Here is a 21,561-nt window from a genome sequence, read left to right as displayed (position 1 = left end):
TGATATCGGGCCAGAGGGGCCACTCTACATTGTGTTGTATTTCAGACCGGTGGATTCTACGAGTAATTTCATCGAGAAAAAACCCCATGTGTGGGGTCAAATCTCAATATTCTAGAAATGGTGGCCATTTTAAAGTTGCTTTGAACTTTTTTTGTAACTTTTAAGCAGTTGTGTATATTTTTATTGGATAGAGATGACTTTTTGCGGATAAAAGCATTTTATTTCATGTCCTTAAGGCGTTTAAATCTCGAGATATGATTTTCTATAAAAAGGAAGAAAATCTATTTTATGTTACTTAGACCCCCACATATGAGGTTTTTTTCTGGATGAAATTACTCGTAAAATTCACCCTTAAAGTTTGTCGGGTCCGAAAAACAACACACTGTATATGAAAAACGAAATGTTGGAGCCCTAATGCGCTAGCCACGTCTCTGTCTCGTTGTATTAAACTTGCCGATTCACGACAACTCTCGTTCGTTCGTTTTTCTTCAGTATAGAGTAACCCTCTTGCATGGATTTCCCTCACGGTACACATTACGTTAAATGTGTTTCATCTACAATTTGCTGCCTAAATTAAACTGAAAATAATTTATTCAGCACTAATGCGTATTGGATGTATACCCCTATCTAAATGTAATAATTACGTACGCAACGTAACGATCAATCCGATACAGATTTTGGAAATGTGTTTACTTATCGTAACTATTTAATTATTTCATTATAAACAGTTATATTTCAGAGCAGTGTCAAAAATATATACCTTGTTGGTACTACTTACAAGAGTGTGTTATTTTTATAGGTATAGAAAAATATTTTTTTAGAGACTGCGTGAATTTGTTACATAAGGAAAATAAGAATAATAATTATGTTTACACATTTTTATATATTTTCAGTTGACTAAAAATCCATATTACCTCCATCCAAGAAATGTTTGACATCGAGATAATTAATTAAAGTATTCTGTTAAAATTCGTAATTAAAATAGCATCATTGTTTTTGCAAAATAAATAAATATTTTACACCTGAGGCGCGAGCATAGGATTCGATACTATTTTCGAATCTACACGAAGGGTCGCTTTTACCAAACGCTAAACGTATTTAAATCAAATTTTAAATACATTTTGTACTAACTGACAGACGTATGACAGGCTACTAAATACGTTTAGGCCTAATTTCACACCATTCGGTTAGGTTAAAAATACCTCGGTTTGGTTACATCATGGACCGTTAAGGTTAGTGAGTGTCCCACCATGCTAAATCATGGGGTTAACTCTCTTGATCGCGTGATAAACTTAATTGCTGCTGTGGGGTTCCGCTAAGACTTGGTTAAGACCGGTAACCAGGCAACGGGTTGTTGACTTTTGACACACCTGTCAAGAATTCAAGATGGAAAAATGAACAGAGCCTTTGATAAACAATATACGAACTAGATGTTGTGTGACATAAAAAATGAAGCGAAATACTGTCTGGGTTTTATATAATGTCAAACCGATATAAAAGTTTTAATTTAATGTCCTAACCTAACTTGGAACCGCAATATAGGGTGCGCGGGATCCCTGGGTGATGAAGCTGTGCTAGACCACAGAAGTAGACATAAGAAGTTAAACCTAATGACTTATTGAGAACTATTGAACTAAGTGAAAAATCTTCTAACAAAATATTTTAAAATAAGACCTTACTTAGAAATTGAGGTGTTATTTGTTGAGTCCTTTCTTTTGCACTGACACTCCATCTAGTTCGTTGTATTGTTTTTCAAAGGGCATGGCGTAATGATATTATTTTCAATGACGGATGTCAAAAAACAACCTCGATAGAAATAGTAACCATGGCAACCTCAAAACCAAAAAGTTTGGTTGTTTGAGGTTGTTTGACATTATAGAGACATAGACGATTTCAATGAATATGACAGAATATTGAATGAAGTGTGAGTGAATGATTCACATAATGCTTGATTTATGAATGGTCTATTAGATTTTCGTCATGGGACTCATCCAATTAACAAGGGTAATAATCCTTAAACGCGTCGTCAGCAAATCCGTTATTGAGACTGTAACTAACAGAATCATGAGAAACCAGGTCTTAGCGTTTGGTGAAATTCCACCTAACATGGAAAAAACAAATGCCACTTTTGGAACTAACAAATTTGCCTTACATTTTGACAGTGACATTTGACGATACGCAACCAATACGCAAGGAGGTTTCGAATCCTGTGCTCGGGCAACTGAATCGGTTTCTTCGGATTTCGGTTTATGTGATTATCAATATTTATTGCGATATTGTTTATTTGTGCGGATTTCTGCGGTTTGGATCAATTCCAATGTTTACGTCTCACGTTTTTTATGTTCTATAAATTGTTCACAACGACTATATTTAACTCCAGTTGTTATGAACGTAACCAAACAATAATGAATTAAAGTTACTTTATAATGTTATATTTTTTATATGTGAATTTGGATAGCCAGCTCTACACGCAATTATTTATAAACACTTTATAAACTTAGAAAACACAGTTACAAAAATGGGACTTAAAAGGAGTGTATATGAAGGCGGACTTATTGCCAAGAAGCAATTTCAACGAACCAATCTTTGTTTGTTTTTTTTAACCCAGGAACTTGATTCCGCGTGAACGGAGATAATCTCCATACGATTCTAAAGTAACAAATACCTATTGAACTCTATAATCGTTTATTCCATGTTACAGGATACGATCTTCCGTTTCAAATGAAAACATTTCTCCTCTCGTCTGTTTACAAATGCATAAATCGGACATTTAATTATTGTCATTAATCAAATCATGTTGATGTCCAACAGTCATTTTTTATTCAGTTTACGGCAGCGGCAGTGAACTTTGAAACAGAAACAAATGCCAACACAAAAATATATTTTATTCTTTCCAATTTCTGACACTGAAGTGGCACGTTCTAAGCCATTTAGGGCTATCATTTAAAGAAAACAATAATCACCATCATCATCATTTCATTCTAGGAACTGCTACTACTATAATAAGTTGAACGTGTTTGAACAGCAAATTATGAAAGTTTGCCAATGTGGTTCGAAATTTATACATAATATAGAAATATGTATAAATACTTACTTAGTGAATTATTCCGCTCTGTCTCTGCAAGCTAAAGTAAGTCTTTACTGCTGATTCCCACTTTCATTGCCGCCAAATATCTTCCAAATCATCTTCTGAATTGACACCAGAAATTTCCTTTCTTCGCGTGTAAGTACCTATACCAATAATCAGTAAATTTTACCACGGTAAAATCAACCAATAAACCTCCAGCCTAGTAGGGTTCATAGAAAAGGTTATTGATAGGTTCAACACTTCATCAGGCGTTGTTGAGCACACGTATACAGTAAAGATAAAAAAATATATTTATGTATGGAACAGCTCAATAACCGCGAAGCAAATTCTACTTATTCATAACCTTTATTTTTTTTCAAAATTACATATTTACATCACAATATTTGCCTTAATACTACTAACAATATCACTCACTCACGCACGCACGTTCATCATTATCACTTGCCAATGTTTACACTTTGTCATCACACGACATGTCTGTAAAGTCAACTATGTTGCTGTGGGGAAAAATATACAGTTCTGTTATTCTTTCATCGCCGATTGGGGATGAGTTGGGGAACCTTTTCGGCTGAGTTCTCCGCCGGTTGATGTCCACGTGGTCTACTCTTAAATGTTGCACGTCTAATTCTTTGTTTTTGACAACGTCGAAAGTGTCGTCACGTATTCGATCGTTGTCTCGTGTGTAGCAGTAGCAGGTGTTTCTATCGTTTCGGAGTGAGTCCCCCGGCGCGTTGATGGACTTGCGGCCGGAGTAGACGCTCCGCTCGTTGGTCGAACGGAACGATAGTATTCGAGTGCGGTAAGAATGACCATCCTGCGGAAAGAAAAGCCTTACAATGAATGGTCACAACAACCGGTATTCAGAAAACTTTTTGCTAAAAATAGTGTTTGTCATGAAGTTTACACAAATATTTAGGAGAATTAGGCAAAAGGAAAGTCTGATATTGTTAAGTTTATATTTGATAATATTTTTAGCGTTAACTATTGTAAATTAGTTACAAATAAAATGTATGAATGGGCCACTTACCTCAAAACTATCTATTGCTAGTCGACTTTTCTTCTTGCCAAAGGTAAACCTTTGTTTGAATTCTTTCTTGAATTTTTCCTGCGAAAAGAATAAACAAAATTTTATGTTATGAGAAGAAATTCTCTCCTTTGAATCACATTCAGTTGAAGTTTAACCCATAAATTTCCCAATATGTATATGGTAAGTATATAGAAAAACAACAATCGTGAGAAGGAAAATATACCCATAACATGAAACCTGCAAAGTTTAGAAGCAAGCCATGTATCACACAATATAAAAGTCCCCTATCGGTATAGTAGCATTCTATACCACCTTTGGTGAAACCTTTGTTTTATAATATAATTTCAAAATAATTCCAAAATATGAAAACGATAGCCCAACGATATTTTAATACAAATAAGGTGGAGTGACAGTGCAAAAGGAACATAGATAATTCTACCACTGAGCTGTTATGAAGAGTTCGGACAGTTTTTACCCGACTGCCGAAGGAGAAGGCTAATGTTTTTTTATTTGTTTTTGTATGTAACACGCCGTCTTCCTCGTATATCGCTAGTCTAAGCGATAGCCAGACAACTTGTGAAACTAGTTCATGATAACAAGTAAGCAAAGGTATACTTTACAAGCAATAGCAATCTATTCTCCTATCCTCCCCTCCATATTTATGACATAGAAAATATAACTTCTCACGGATGTAATAACATATCTGCCAGTTTCATGCAAAGTTGCGTATTTTGTTATGCAAGAATTCCTTTGTAAACAAATATTTTTATGAACAACACCAGTAGATTTAGAAAAGTAATGTTCTGTTAGTTTTTTGGCATCCCTAAATAGTGAAGAACTTACTTATTTTTCTTGGCCTAGACTGTCATAGACCATGGTAAAATCTTATAATCAAAGGGTAAAATTATATTCTCCTACGAATATCAAAAATCACCAACAAAAAACGTAAATATTTTAATCAATTTATAAATTGAATGTTTTTAAGAAATGGGGTCATTTGGTGTCGACAATTTGTAAGTTTGTGGAACTGTTTTGTTGCTCGTGAGTATATGTATTAATGTACCAAAAGTCTTTGGTAAAAATCGAACCATGAAATTGCGTTATAAAATAAGGGCTGATTTTTCAATTGTCAGATAAACTGACTATTGAAAAATCAGCCCTAAGTATAAAATACACTCCGCTTTAGCTAGGTGATTCTGTAAGGTCATCGTAGGCTCATTTTTATTCTAGATATCTATATAATTAATGATAGAACCTAAACATGATGTTTCAACAAGATTAGCTCCTCTTAGACAAGATAACCCACTAATATTGCACGAAGACTGAGACGACGGTAGTAGAATAATTAAGCACTTGCATAAGTTATTAGCATGCGCTTTGAACTGTAGCTGTGCTTTAACTGTAATTGACACATGAGGTTCAGACATTTAACTTGGTACACCTAGCAATCAATACACTTAGTAACTATATTAATTTATAAGATGCTAGAGCTTTTCCAACGAGCTTCACCTATAAAAGTTTTCCCGTGGATGTTTCAGCTTCCTAAATTTAAATTTTCATCAAAATTGGTTCAGCCGAGACGTTAATGCAAAAAAAATATTTCATGGCGCTAGTGTAGCCTCAACCGTACTTATTTTGTTTAAATACATTAGTATTTACAAACAAAATAATTGGTTTAATACATGAATAATGTCGATATTCCACAGTTAAGTACATGCAAACATAAGTTTATTAATACCAGGTGTTAAAATAGAAGCCACTAAACTTGGTGCTTAGTATGGCGGCTTTTCCACGAACACACTAATATCTTACAATCAAACGTTATTATTGTATTAATTGGCAATTAACGGACCCGAGTTTCGAAATTATTCGAGCTTGTAACCACATGTCTGTGTACTTACTAGGAATTGTACCTTAATTTGCAAGTTTTAAGGTTGATATTTTTTTTTTGCGCCAAAATATTTTATAAAATTATCCATACCAAATTCAAATGACTTACGATGGTCCGAACGTGCTTAGGTACTTAAACTTTAGATATATAAGTAGGTAGGTATATGTACATAATGGCACGTATCAATCAATTCAAATAAGCGGCCTTTTCTGAGCATGTCAGCCGTTCACTGGAAAAGACACTTGGGTACAACTTGATGTGTCGGTCGTTAAGCCACTTGGATACAAAAAAGGCATATTATGCCCGCCCCAGCTTTTGCAAAAATGCTCACAAAAAAGTTGAGGGTTAGCTCCGCTATTTATCTAGCCTTTGAACCTATTTATAAGCGTACGGCTAGGGAATGTGAAGAATACTTTATTACCACAGTGCAAAAGTAAAAATCATAAAAGTTGTTGCTTGCCGTAGCTAGACCAATCAATGATTTAGCAAGATATTTTAGTGTAGTTTATGAAAGTGGTTGTTCAATTTAACTTAGCGAACCTATGTGTGTATGAAAAGAACAAAATTATGTCCACTTGTACCTAAATGTAACAAATGGTGAAATCATGAAACTTTCAAGTTGGTACCCAGGTTTTTATTTGAGAAAATACTACATATTGATGCGTAGACATGTCATATTGGCGCATTATTCGACGATATTGGAAAATACCATTATTCGTATTCATATTATCCGACGGAATTCACGTAAAAATTCTCTAATATAATTGTTCTATACGATGATAGATGGGTTACTGCCAAACATACCTTTGTTTTCGATATCGCAAAATAGAAATTTTATATGTACTTTACATAAATATCTACATTATTTGTAATGTTATCAGTGCCATCAACACGAAAACATCAGTAGTTTTAAAAGCTTCGGAGCCCAACAGTGATAGCGTGCACAGAATCAGTTTCAATTGTTTTCTTTTCTATGTTTGTATTTTTAAAATACCTGCTTATTTAGATTTGGTGAATTGTATTTCTATGGTTATACTTACATTATAAATAGCGTAGATGAAGGGGTTATAGCAAGAGTTGCTCATAGCCAGCCAGTCGAAGCAGAAGAATATCACATTTATGTATCTGTATCTGAAACAAACCAACAATTCCAGTTAATATCATATTTCTAGGCTACTTATGAACTCTAACTACTCTTTTTCTAAATAGGAATATAAAATGTATTTATTGTTGAAAGTCTTTGTTGAGAAGAAATCTGATATTATATTGTTGAAAAACAGACGTAATAAATTTTCTAATTATAACTGTACAATCGGTCGAATGGCGTAATGGTTAGTGGCCCTGACTGCTATGCCGAAGGTCCCGGGTTCGATTCCGGGTTGGGGCAGATATTTGTTTAAAGACAGATATTTGTACTCGGGTCTTGGGTGTTGATATTTATATTTAGTATGTATCTATCTATGTATTTGTGTAGATATATCAGCTGTCCGATACCCATAACACAGGCTCTGCCTAGCTTGAGGTCAGATGGCCGTGTGTGAGATGTCCCCTCATATTTTATTATTACAATTTATGTAAGTTCCATTACTCTAAACTCTGCCCACAATACCAGCTGAGAACGTTGTATGAAAATTCCATTTCCTTTTTCAATTTCACAAACAATTTGAAGTTATTCACGCGCCTATCCCTATCCGCTTTATTTCCCGTAAGCGACTTTACGCCAAGATACACTTTAGCTTCTAGTATATACAGTAATATACAGTAATCTATGTAAGTTGTTGTTTATATATTTAAGGTATAATGGATAAACGGCAATAATCTTAGACCGTATTATTATAAATTCTTTATTGCACATAAAAACATTATACAAAGGCGAACTTAATGCTGTAGCATTCTCTACCAGTTAACCTTTGGTGATGTCGAGAAAGTGGTAGTGCGATAGGCCGTATGCACTTAAAATCTATAAAAAATAATGCACTATTATAAATAACTGAGGTTCTCGTAGCTTAGCTACTGATATAGCTTATGTTTATAATCTGAAGATGGTCTTCGCTTGTAGCCGGTTTTGGACTACTATTTCTCTACTTTTAACCACTTCAACTTTTTACCATAATTGGTGATAAAATGACTGTGACATACTTTATTTTCTTTCTACAATAAAGTTAAAATTATCATGTGTCAGTAAGGTCTAAGTTCCCTTATTATGTAAATGATGGAAGTGCTAATCTATCAAATTACTTCCTATCAAACTATGGTTCCGTCGTGAATTTGTGAGATTTAAGTTTTGGCATCGGCCGGGGGCAACGTCAGCGGTGAATTTGTAATTTAATCACTTTAACTTGAAAACTGAACTTACTAGTTGCTACAAAGTAAGGAGACGTCCTCATAAGTTTTATGGGCACTTAGGTATGGAACTTGTTATAAAGTTATCTATCTATCTATGTTTGAAATTAGGGTTGTTAAAGTTATAAGAACGTTTTTAGATAGTTGGTTAGGGCACGGTAATTGTATACTGAAAAGGAACGTGCATATATATAATTAAAATTACAAGTATACATAATATGCTCATGACTCGACTGTAATCCACGAAGCTGACTACCCCAGCCAGAGGTGGCTCGCAAGCGAGTGAAAAAATGCAAAGTGAAGAGCGGGTGGCTTTTCACTGTGCATTTGTACTCATGTGATAAGTCGCGAGCCGTATCACAGTATATTTGGGTGAATACTTTAGGATAGGTACACATTGAAATCAATAGGCTAAAAAATAAGTCTAGCTACACATACAATAATCTGCAACTGGAAATTCTGAAGCTGCCTTTAAGTTTTCAAGTAATCCCTGACGCACGGCATTGCACCCAACAGTAAGAACACGGAAGGTGTCCACTTACTCGTTAATGGATGGTATGAAGGACTGCAGCAGCAGGTAGGTCTGCAGCGGCAGCCAGCACAGCGCGAACAGCGCCACCACCAGCACCAGCATCTTGATCACCTGGAGACGAAGGGGGTGGTAGTGAATATACAGGGTGTTGTAAAAGATACAGTAATAAGTAAATATACAGGTGTGTTGTTGAAGTGATACCGGTATTAATTAATTAAATTAATTTATTTCAGATAACTTGATCCATATTCAGTACATGTAAATATAAAGAGTATTGCAAAGTGGTAAGTACCAGCACCAGCATCTTGATCTCCTGGAGACTACGGGGGGGTGGTTAGTATATATACAGGGTGGTGGTAAAAGAGGTACAGTGATGAGTAAATATACAGGCTATTTGCTAAAGTGACAGTAATAAATAAATATAAAGTATACAGGTGTTGCTAAAGTGGTACATTAATAAAAAATACAGAGTATTGCAAAAATGGTATTGTAAGCTAAAAATGGGGTGAAGATCTTAGGATATTCACGGTAAATCAAGTCCATATACTTAGTAAAAATTAAAATCACGTAACCACCAAAATTTATATGAAGAAACATCTTCATGATTTTTGTTTGCAAAACACTCAACTTTATTTACTTACATATATTTCAGGCCTTCACCGAACTATGTATATATATTGAACAGACGACAAAAAAGATCAAGACCCATCCCGCTTAGTAAACATTTTGATTCAAAGTGTCGTAGGTGGAACATACAATAAAATAATATTTTTATTCTAAGACTCGTAGGCAGAAGATATAATAAAATAATATTTTATCGATAGGTACATAGAAACAAGCTTTATTGATTAAGCACCTACGCAATATTGCGTAGTCGGCATTCAATGTGTTAAGTATTTTTCATATCATATCTCTCTAGCTGACTGTACATTAATTTAGTTAGTGTTCCAAAGTATCAAAGGGTATCGTTGTCACGGCGTTTTATTTCATTAGCTTCGAGGAAGCCACAGGCTTTTAGTTAAGTAAATGTTTAAGTTTAAAACACCACAAAGCTTTTTGCGAATGTTTTGTTTGAAAAGTTTGAGCGGAAAATTTATGTACGTATAATGCTTTCAGTATAAAGACTTTTGCTCAACAGTATTAAGATAATAATATTATAGATAGACTGTAAGCGTACTTTGAATGTTTGACGATAACTCTTACCCAAGTATAATAATTATGATAATTATTATGATCCTCATGAATGAAGATGGCATTAGGCACAAAAGACATTGAAGCACTTCGTACTAAAGCTGTCTATACTTGTGATATTATACAAGTATACAGGGTGGATTTTTTTTTCACTGACTAGGTGGTAAGTAACTTTCATCTGAAATTACGATTGATTTTGGTTCCGTAGGTCTCTCGTCGCGAGTCGATCCATCGAATCTATGTACAAATGACAGGTAGCAGATTGAGGTATTGTTCAAGTGTGAAACCCATGTCCAACAATAGGCTAAATTTAGATGAATATCATTGCAAAATGTGACCCAAGCAACTTGTTTATTAGTTTCACACTACTCTTGCTTATTTTGGATAAAGACCAAAGATATATTTGTGCGGATCACTTCGACCGTTTCATGAACTATTACTATACGGTGCGAAGGAAGTGGCGGTTGCACCTGTTTGGTTCTTCAGGAAGATGAGGAAATGCCACTGACGTAGAGGTAGCTATATATTAGCCTGTTGAGTCTTCGAAATAAAACACTGGTATTATTGTTCACAATTCACTGGAGATGTTTACTGTTTCACTCTTTCTATTAAACTGACTTGCTGTGAGGTGTTGGCGTCTGCCTTTTATACTAATCTCTACCGAAGATAGAGAATTCCAGGAAGCTCTAGAAAAGACTCATAAGAAGTAGAATGTTCTAGATGGGGCTGCCATCTGTTGTCGAGTAGGTGAACTACATGGTCTATTTAGTGCACTATTGTTCTACTACGTTATGCTATTTCCTACTAGATGGCGCTGGCCTCCTCACTTCCTGTCACTATTTATTTATTATTATTACTAAAGTAGGTAGGTGCTCGAACAACTAGTAGGTAGGTACATACTTAAACTATATCTATATCTATACACACACATAAGTAAGTATTTATCTTAGCGCTCAGAACCTTCGCGAGCGTAATCGAGTTAACTACTTGATCTAGTTATTTCTATGAACTATTTACAAATAAAACAAAACTTCTTTTAGTCGTTCCGTACATCTCTCCCGCCGGTCATCGCCTGCAGGGCGTTGAATTCTTTGGTCGGAACGTCTGGAGCTGTAGGCAGGATCACCAGCTTCTTGGTCGGTCTTCTAAGGGTTCCTCCTTTGGTTTGGACGTCGACTGTTCTTACGATGCCGTCTTGTCCGGGGTAGACAGCCGTGACAACGCCCTTTGGCCACGTGTTGCGCGGTAGGTTGCCGTCTGCCACCATGACAATGTCGCCAACCTTGACTGCTTCGCCGCGTCCGTGAGGCTCCCGCCGGTGCTGAAGTTCAGGCAGGTACTCTCGTAGCCATCTTGCCCAGAAGAGGTCGGCCAGGCGCTGAGAGGCGCGCCAGTGACTGCGGCTGATGAGGTCCTTGTCGTCGAAGCTGCCAGGCGCGTGTACGCGTCCTGATCCGCCGAGCAGGAAATGGTTCGGTGTCAAGGCCTCGGGGTCGTCGGGCTCGAGTGACACATGCGTGAGCGGGCGGCTGTTTACTGCGTATTCTGCCTCGGCTAGCAGTGTGCGCAGCACCTCTTCGGCTGGGTGCTGCTCGTTCAGGACGGCGTAAAGGGCGGTCTTCACTGACCGCACCAGTCTCTCCCAGGCCCCACCCATGAAAGGAGCACCAGGAGGTATGTAGCGCCAGTTGATCTTCTGTTGGGCCGCTTCATCAGCTGTAGCGGCGTCGATTGATTGCCGCAGCTCTCTATCAGCCCCGCGCAGGTTCGTGCCGTTGTCGGACCATAGCTCAGTAGGTGTTCCGTAGAGTGCCATGTGCCTACGCAGCGCCATCACTGCCGAGCTAGTGGTGAGAGAGTCCACCAGCTCTAAGTGTACGGCGCGCGTCGTGAGACACGTGAAGAGCGCCACATATCGCTTCTGTCGAGTGCGGCCCACGGTGACTGTCAGAGGCCCGAAGTAGTCCAGGCCGGTGTAGGTATAGGGCCTGCAGTGGTGTGCAAGGCGGCTTGATGGGTGGTCTCCTGTAGGTGGCTGCGGGGGTGAATCTTTCCTGATGCGGCATGGTCGACATCGATGAATCATCATCTTCACCACTGTGCGAAGGCGGAGTATCCAGTAGTGCTGTCTGCACTCATTAACTGTAGTTTCGGCTCCTGCGTGCATCAGCTGGCGGTGTGTGTAGTCGATCCACAGTTTGGTGATTTGATGATTGCCGTCGAGTATTGCAGGGCTGATGACTCCTTGTTCTATATTGAGTGTACGGCCGATTCGCGATTTCAATAGTAGTATTCCATTTTCAGCGACGACCGCAAGGTGGCGCAGCCTGCTTCTCGCGTTCAGGGTTCTGTTTTTCTGTAAGTCTTCTATTTCTGAGTCGAAGGCTTGCTGTTGACTTAGGCGTACGAGTAGTATTTCCGCCTCACGTAGTAGCTGCCCGGTGAGCGGGAGGTATTTTCTGTCTTCTGTAGTTTTCACTGTCGTACGCTTGTTCGGTTTCGTAGCTGTTTTCTTGCGCCAGTCAGGGTCTTTTTCACTATTTTTCGCAGTTCTTTTGTAGTTGACTCGCTGATCACGTGGCCGGCACAGCTGTATGAAGTGTAAAACTCTTGCTGTAGCTCGTAGCAGTTTTTTCCACTTAGAGAAACGGTTGTAGTCTGGCAGCGCTTCTTTTAGTTGTGCAGACTTTTCGGTAACTGAGGTCGTTTTCTCTTCGCCTGTTTTCTTCGTTAGAAGTGGTTTTTCCGCCGGCCAGGCAGTAGGGTCCTCGAGTAAGAAGGATGGGCCCTTGTACCATCGGTGGTCAGCGTCGAAGTCGCGTGGCACATCCCTTGTAGCGTCGTCGGCCACGTTGAGTTTCGTAGGTATCCAGCGCCATTCATTTGTAGAGCTGTTTTCCTCGATGTCAGCTATGCGGTGCGCGACGAACGGGCGGTAAGATCTTGAGCCGTTCTTCAGCCATGTCAGCACCGTCTTACTGTCGGTCCAGAAGGTCTTCGATTCGGGCTTAACTTGGTGTTCTTCAATGACGGCTGCGGCCATACGGCAGCCCATAACGGCGGCTTGTAGCTCGAGGCGCGGGATCGAGGTGAGCTTGAGCGGTGCCACTCGCGCCTTTGCTATGACGAGCGATAGGTATGTCTTACCCTCTGCTGTTACCGCCCGCCAATAAAGAGCGGCGGCGTATGCGGACTCGCTCGCGTCGACAAATATATGTAGCTGTAGACTCGTAGCGTCGCTGTAGCGGGCGTAGCACCTCGGTATTGAGACACGGCGTAGCCCTTCCAGGTGCATCATCCATTGTTGCCATTGTTCTGAGAGGTCTTCATCTATTGGCTGGTCCCAGGTAGTGCCGCGCCGCCACGCCTCTTGAAGTAGCTGTTTTGCTCGCACGGTGACAGGCGCGGCAAATCCGAGCGGATCATACAGCGACATGACGATCTTGAGTGCTTCTCTCTTCGTGGGTATCTTCTTTTCTATGACTGCAGGCGGCAGACGCGCCAAGTTTAGGTTGAAACCGAGCGCATCGGACTTTGGCCGCCAGATGAGACCTAGGACTCGTTCGCTTGATCCATCATCGATCTTAATGTTCATGGGCTCGTTGCCTGTTTCGCCGAGTGCTTTGAGTACTGCCTCGGAGTTTGATGCCCATTGCCGCAGCACGAAGTGGCCTCGCCGGTGTATGTCGCGGACGTCCTGCGCCACCTTGATCGCTTGCTCTTCGGTCTTGTGGCTGTCGAGGTAGTCGTCGACGTAGTGTTTGTTGATAATTGCGTCTACTGCCTCGGGGTGAGTGGCTTCGTACTTGAGTGCGTTAATATTCTTCACGTAGATTGCTGTTGATGGTGAACTTGTAGCGCCGAATATGAGTGACGTCATTCTGTATTCTGTTGGCGGCCCATCACGCTTGTTGCCCCTCCACAGGTAGCGAAGGGCATCTCGATCCTCAGCGCGTATCTTCACCTGCATGAACATCTCGGCGATATCAGCTGTCACGGCGACTGCATGCTGTCTGAAGCGCATTAGTACTCCCGGCAACGACTGTAGTAGGTCTGGCCCGGTGAGTAGGTGGTCATTTAGTGAGACGCCTTTATATGTTGCTGCTGCGTCCAGGACAATGCGAATCTTGCCCTTGTTCGGATTGACGACTGCGAAATGCGGTAGATACCACACTTTGTTTGATGTGGTCGGTGGCGCGACTTCAGCGTAGCCCTTTGTAATAAGGCTCTCCATCTGTTTCTCGTACTTTTCTTTGAGGTCAGCGTCGCGATCAATCTTCTTCTCGATGCTGTGAAGTCTCTTCAGCGTGTTCTCGTAGTTGTTTGGCATGCTGAAGTCATCCTTCTTCCACAGTAGAGACGTTTCATATCGGCCGTCGTCTCGTGCTATGGTGTTCTTGGTGAGCAGGTCGAGTGCTCGCTGTTCTGGGTCAGACTTTGGTGTCTTCGGTGTGATCGTTAATGAGTCGAGCGCGAAGTGTCTCTTCAGCTGCTCGTCCATGCTGTCTTCGAGGTTGATGATGTTGTTGTGCACGCGCTGTCCCAGTGCGCGCGTGTGTGCACCGTGTAAAACCCAGCCCAGTGGTGTGCGTGAAGCCACTGGTTGGTGTCGCTGTCCCGCTCGCACTTCCGACGCCATGAGCAGGTGCCAATTGTCTTGCCCGATGAGCAGGCCTGGCTTCATGTCTGCGTGCTTCAGCTCGTGCTGGATGTCTTCTAGATGAGGGCAGCCGGCAAGGTCTTGCTCGGTGACACGCTGTGCGGCGAGGTGCAGCTTTCTTACTGTGCGTGCGTTGACTATGTGCGTCCCGCTTGCCCCCTCGAGAGTGAGTGTGACGCGACGTGATGCGGACTCTTCGACGCTTGTATCAGCGATCACTTCTATGAAGAGAGGGTCAATAGGCCCCCTGGCTCCGATCCTCTGTGCAATTTCACTGTCGATGAGCGTAACAGTAGATCCGTCGTCTAGGAGCGCGCATGTGTCGACCGCTCCCGCTGGTCCGGAGACTTGCACCTTTACTATCTTGAGATACGCTTGCGTCTTCGGTGTCCACGAAGAGGCGACTGCTTCCGTTTTCTTTAATTCGGGCTCGTCTTTGCGCACGAAGTGAAGCAGTCGGTGATGTGACCTCTCGCAGCCGTCAACTTCGCATTTCTTAATTCTGCATCGGTGCGTCTTGCTGCGGTAGCGTAGACAACGAAAGCAGAGTCTGCTTTCCTTAGCTAGCTGCCAACGTGAGTCGATGTTGCTCTCTACAAACTTGCGGCATTCTGCTATGTTGTGGCCGGCGTTGGAGCATACTGGGCACGAAACTTTCTGTTCCGCAGTTGCGTGTGCCCTTTGTGCGCGGCGTGGCTGCTGCTGCTGTTGCTGCTGCTTCGGTTCGTAGGCGATGCTCGACGTCTTCTCATGTGCGTGCGGCCCGCATATCGAGGCTTCCCGAGTGAGGAAGCGGCTGAGCTTCAGCAGGTCGGGTTCCTCGGGCGACTGTGCGGCGGAGAAGTCGAACCAGCGAAGCTTGTGAGCGGCGGTGAGCTTCTCGACTGTGAGCTGCGTGATCTCGGGATTGTTGAGGTAGCGGTCGCGGTGCAGCTCTTGAAGTGTCGTTACGATGTTGCTTACTTCGTTTGCAAAGAAGCAGAACTCTGTAGCGATATCCGTAGGCCGGCGTAGTGCGCGCAGACGTTCCAACTCGGCGAGCGCGATGCTGTCCGGGCGCCCGAAGCACAATTCGAGTGACTTCATCACGTTCTCGGGCGTCGTGCTGGTGATGAGCAGGCGGCTGACAGCTTCCTTCGCTCTTCCTTTCAGGCATCGACGTAGGCGCCCCATGTTGTCGCAGGGCGCGAGTGATGCGGCGGACTCGTAGTAGGCGGTCTTGAACTGTAGCCACTCGTGCGGCGCGCCACTAAAGTACGGTAGCTCACTAATGTGACGCGGAGCCGGTGGCGGTGGTGGTGGCGGCGGCGCCCCGGCTCTTGCAGCTAGAGCAATAGCTTCGGCGAGGGCAGTGAGGCTCACAGAGTCGCTTGTCCGTGGCTGAGCGACAGGGACGGCGGCAGTGGAGGCAGGGTCGACGGCGGTGGCGACTGGCGGCGGTAGAACGTAGTCCTCATCATGCTGTCTGGACTCCTCAGCAGCTTCTGTTGGCGGTGGTGGTGCTGCTGACGCGGAGTGAGGCTCGTTCTTGATGGCCAGTACATTCTGCTGTGTCTTGAGCCACGAGTCGACCTTGAGCGTACTCTCCATCTCGGTACTGATGCTGCCGTCGTCGTCATCGGTGTCGGATTCAGCTTCAATAACTGCGAGACGGGCGGCGGCGAGTTCAGCTTTACGACGTGCTATTTCTTCTTTACTACGTGCTATTTCTTCTTTTGCTTCGGCGATTTCAACTTGACGACACGCTAATTCTTCTTTCGCTTCGGCGATGCGGCGTGCCTTTAATGACTTGGCCTTCGATCTTGCTGTAGACGCTGGCGGAGTAGCCCGGATGCATGACGGTGGGCAGGGTGTTCCGGCAGCAGCTGTTACCACCCTCGCGGCAGTGGAGGGCGGTGGCGGTACTCCCCCGAACACAGGGAGCGGTGCCCCCCCTGTTATGGGGGGCGAGACGCTATCCACCCTGGCGGCAGACGAGGGCGGCGTCGATACTCCGGTGGACACACCCGTCGATGTTGATGCTTTCACGGCGGTTGACGGCGTGTGCGTGTCGGAGTCTGTAGCGGTGGCGGTGGAGGCGGTGGCGCCGGCGGCCGACGATTCTTCAGTAGGCCTCTGTTCTAGGCCGCCGCGCTGTAGCCTCCCTGTCGTGGACCTCGTTACAGGCATTCCAAAGTCTTCAATCCGGCTCGAAGGACCAAATGTGCGGATCACTTCGACCGTTTCATGAACTATTACTATACGGTGCGAAGGAAGTGGCGGTTGCACCTGTTTGGTTCTTCAGGAAGATGAGGAAATGCCACTGACGTAGAGGTAGCTATATATTAGCCTGTTGAGTCTTCGAAATAAAACACTGGTATTATTGTTCACAATTCACTGGAGATGTTTACTGTTTCACTCTTTCTATTAAACTGACTTGCTGTGAGGTGTTGGCGTCTGCCTTTTATACTAATCTCTACCGAAGATAGAGAATTCCAGGAAGCTCTAGAAAAGACTCATAAGAAGTAGAATGTTCTAGATGGGGCTGCCATCTGTTGTCGAGTAGGTGAACTACATGGTCTATTTAGTGCACTATTGTTCTACTACGTTATGCTATTTCCTACTAGATGGCGCTGGCCTCCTCACTTCCTGTCACTATTTATTTATTATTATTACTAAAGTAGGTAGGTGCTCGAACAACTAGTAGGTAGGTACATACTTAAACTATATCTATATCTATACACACACATAAGTAAGTATTTATCTTAGCGCTCAGAACCTTCGCGAGCGTAATCGAGTTAACTACTTGATCTAGTTATTTCTATGAACTATTTACAAATAAAACAAAACTTCTTTTAGTCGTTCCGTACAATATTAAAATTATAAGGTATGGCCGATGTCAGCTTATCGGAAAACTCTAAAATCTAAATCTGTTTTGAAAAAGGTTTTAGGACTACCAACATTTTACTACTGTCAAATGCCCGAGTCCGCGTTGTTCTATGGCGCACATGGACATTTTACCATACTTTTGTTTATGTTAGTTCCCCAAAAACGTAGAATAAAATTTGCTCAAAGTTACGTGTGCATGTAAGATCTAAGCCTGAAATGAAATCAGAATGTGCTAAGTATGCCCTTTTTGCAACATCCTGTAGATTATCGATTGCTATAGCTACCCCGGCTTACCTTCTTCTTGTTCTTCATGTGGTTGGCGTCGCGCATCTCCATGGCGTTGCCCGGCGCGCGCGCCCCCCACAGCTTCATGGCCATGTGCGCGTACGCGAACGTGATCACGAACAGCGGGATCACGTACTGTCGGGAAATTTGTATTCTTTTTTAAATTTTGCATACATACATAATAACCTAACCTAACTAACGTTAAACACATTAAAAGTCGCATAACTTTTGAACTGATGAACTAAATTTCATGACACATGGCTAAGAACACTCGGGGTAACATTACCTATGATCCAACAAAAACAATTTTAAAATCGGTTCAGCCGTTTGGGAGCTATACTACCACAGACACACAGACACGTTAAACTTATAACACCCCTCTTTTTCCATCGAGGGTTACAAATGTTACAATACTATTTGTCATGAAGCTTTTTAATCGTATAGCCCAGCTTAAGAATGGTGTGAAGCGCTATGATTGGCTGAATTTACGTTGAGCTAGGTAAACTTCATGCTTAGGTAGATTTAATCAAATGAGAAACTAGGCATAATATTACTTATGTAGTGGTATATTTTATTTGGATAGCCGTCTCATATTCGCCATTGCTAAATTAGTCTCACTGAAAATAAAGCACTTCAGTTAACTTCAATCGAATACCTGACCTGCAGGGAACTAAAATAACTTACCTGAAATATATATAAGAGCAGCCTATAAATAGCCAGTGAGTTAGAGCCGAACTCAGTTGGCGCGCAGAATGGCTTTTTGTAATATACCCTTGTAACTGAAACAAAAAATATTATTACTTACTGATTAAAAATTAAACTACTTCCTATATGGTTAACTACTATACTTTACTACACTCAAAACAAAGAAACAGTTCCACTTACAAAATTCAGACACCAAAATATGGCCCTAATTTTTTCAATTATTTAATATAAAAATTGAACAAAATATGTACCTATGTGTTTAGTTGGTAATATTCTGATGCACCGTTAATTGTAGTTGAATATTGCAGAAGGCGTCATTAAGTTAGCTATTTCCGTTTGGGAATTCATTGTCCGTGAGTGTAGAACCAAAAGTTACCAAAAATCACAAGGAAAGGAAATGCGCACAGCAAAATCTGTTTGGGCTAACTACAGATTGCAAAACCTCTACATACAATGTGTAGTAGTTTGCATAAAAAGCTACTTATAGTTTTGAATAATGGCGAATCCTCATTCGGCCTCTCGTAACCGCAGCCTAAACCCACTTTGGGTCGCTGAGCCGGAAAATTTACCTTCACTGATACCCAACTACGATTAACAAAATTTGCGATAACATTTATCGCGAGGCGAATTTCGTTTTATTTAATACTTAGGTATTTTCGTACAGTCTGTTAGTTTTGTAAGACACTGCAGCGACAGTACAGTAGCAAAATCTTAACAATAATTGTTTCTTATTTACATTACCATAAAAAAGAATGGTCAGATGTGACCCCCCTTGTGTAAGTTAGTAACCACTAACCAAACCTACTTTAATACATTGATACGACGGAAAAATATTAAAAACAAAGTCAAGGACTATAAATTAGTATATTTATGTTTCATCAACGCTCTGGGTCTATATCCAAATAACATAACAAATTCGGAAAACTATAGGTATACATTTATATCTCAGTATGAATGATTGTGTGACCACCTTTCGAATTTACAGTATTGATCGTTTTAGCATGCGCTATTTACATACATATTGAATGCTTACCGGGATCCTGTGCATCCTCCATGATGACCTCCCACGACATGGCCATGGGAGCAGCCAGCGATAGCGCCAGGATCCAAATGAACACTATCACCACTTTCGCTATTCGCTTTGATGTGTGGGCACTGAAACAAAGATATAGCAATATTACACTGTATAAATTTATTACTACTGACCAAGCAATTAGAATTGTTTGTAAAAGATAGATATTTTCATAGCAAACATGAAAATGCAATATAATATAACATTAAACAAAATGATCATCTCTTAGACTATCACACTATGTATTCTTGGACCAACAGAGCGCCTATCTCAGCTATTGAAACACCCACGCTTGCTGCTAGGCTGGCTGAACTGAAATAAAGGGGATATGTACAAGAGTTCCACTCGAGATAGACACGTACAGGAACCTGGCCCCCTCTCAGAATAAAATAGAATACAGACTATCACACTAAAAGGTCACTTCAGCTACAACTAACTGGTTCTAAAATACTACAATATTTTTAGCACATAAATGGCTTTATCGTTAGGCCACCAGATTTAGCTCTAAATCCGTGATAACTTCAATTTAAGACTACAATCGAACCATTTAGCGTGACATTCGTTTTCATTAGTGTAGGCGTTATTGGCTTGAACCATAGAAAAACGCGGAAAAAAATATGCAGCCTCCGAAGGTAAAGTACCTAGGTACCTATGTATTTATATTTACTAATACTTATGTATTTAGTTATAATGACGTAGGTAGGTAAGTACTTATTATGAACAAGAATGCCCAAAAAATAGTATAATTATCCAAATTGCATTAACAATGTCTTTGAAACTGCTCGCGGGACCAATAAAATTAAAAAAAAACAGTGAAAGCATATAAAAATAAGCTTTAAATAAAATAAAATAAAATATACGGCACTTCTGTGCGGTCATAACTTTAGTGGCAAGATTAATTACACTTTTCTCGAGTTTCGCAGCTGGAGGATGCTATAAAAAGGAGGCCTCTTCATTACAGTGAAAATATTCACTAACGAGCCTCTAAAGAGTTGCTATACACTGCGGGCCGGCTTTGTCGGCTTGTCATGTCGAGACGAAACAATACATCATTTTTGGGAGTTCCATTTGTAGATAGGGTGTTGCAAAAATGGTACCTACAACAAGCCAAAACTTTTGTAAATCCTCAAAAAAAATGTTTGCTCTCTAAAGTAAAAAACATTATTTGGATTTCATGAATATGTAGAAGTCGTAGAACAGAATGTTGTTCAGAACAACTAAAATATAGTTAAAAGTTTAGTATGGGCAAAAAGTTTTTTTTTAAAAAAGGGGCTAATAATAATTCTTCTGAATATAACATACGATTTTAAGGGTAGGTTAGTAGGTAAGTAAGTGTTTTAGTCGGAGCTTGACAATTACTAGCCATTAAAAAGTACATAAAATATGTAGGTACATATATTATAATACCGACGACCGATTGGCGTAGTGGTTAGTGCCCTGACTACTGAGCCGAAGGTCCCGGGTTCGATTCCCGGCTGGGGCAGATATTTGTTTAAAGACAGATATTTGTACTCGGGTCTTGGGTGTTGATATTTATATTTAGTATCTATCTATCTATCTATGTATTTGTGTAGATATATCAGCTGTCCGACACCCATAACACAGGTTCTGCCTAGCTTGGGGTCGGATGGCCGTGTGTGAGATGTCCCCACATATTTATTTATTTTATTTATAATATCTCAAAAACTTTTGGCTGTCATACGGTCACGGGAAAAGCTAGTCTTTTGACCGAAATATAAAGAACCCTATAACGGCTGTACAGAATGTGGCATAGAAATATTGTATGCCCGATTTCAAAGGATATTCTGATGAAGTTCTACTCAATGAACTGTTAAAATTAATCTCGCGCGACTGATAAAACACCTTTCAATCGAAAAGCTATTACGTTCATGTAACCTA

The 21,561-nt window shown here is 41.1% G+C and overlaps 1 protein-coding gene across 2 annotated transcripts in view; it reads right to left on the bottom strand.

Annotated features, from left to right (window-relative positions):
• Positions 1-3,414: 3,414 nt before the first annotated feature.
• LOC105384159 (RYamide receptor) overlaps positions 3,415-21,561 on the bottom strand; it is a 56,364-nt gene continuing 38,217 nt past the window's right edge. For both annotated transcript variants that reach the window (XM_048628921.1, XM_048628920.1), the window contains exons 5-11: positions 19,624-19,745; positions 18,570-18,664; positions 17,895-18,020; positions 8,892-8,992; positions 7,047-7,137; positions 4,116-4,193; positions 3,415-3,902 (exon numbers count right to left, since the gene is read on the bottom strand). In XM_048628921.1, coding sequence (XP_048484878.1) covers positions 3,540-3,902; positions 4,116-4,193; positions 7,047-7,137; positions 8,892-8,992; positions 17,895-18,020; positions 18,570-18,664; positions 19,624-19,745 — 976 coding nt within the window. In that variant the 3' untranslated portion in view covers positions 3,415-3,539. The remainder of the gene's footprint in view (positions 3,903-4,115; positions 4,194-7,046; positions 7,138-8,891; positions 8,993-17,894; positions 18,021-18,569; positions 18,665-19,623; positions 19,746-21,561) is intronic.

The sequence above is a fragment of the Plutella xylostella genome, chromosome 22 (genome assembly GCF_932276165.1).
Source record: "Plutella xylostella chromosome 22, ilPluXylo3.1, whole genome shotgun sequence".
NCBI lineage: Eukaryota > Metazoa > Arthropoda > Insecta > Lepidoptera > Plutellidae > Plutella > Plutella xylostella.
Note: the sequence above shows the minus strand (reverse complement) of the source record. Positions and strands in the feature narration are given on the sequence as shown.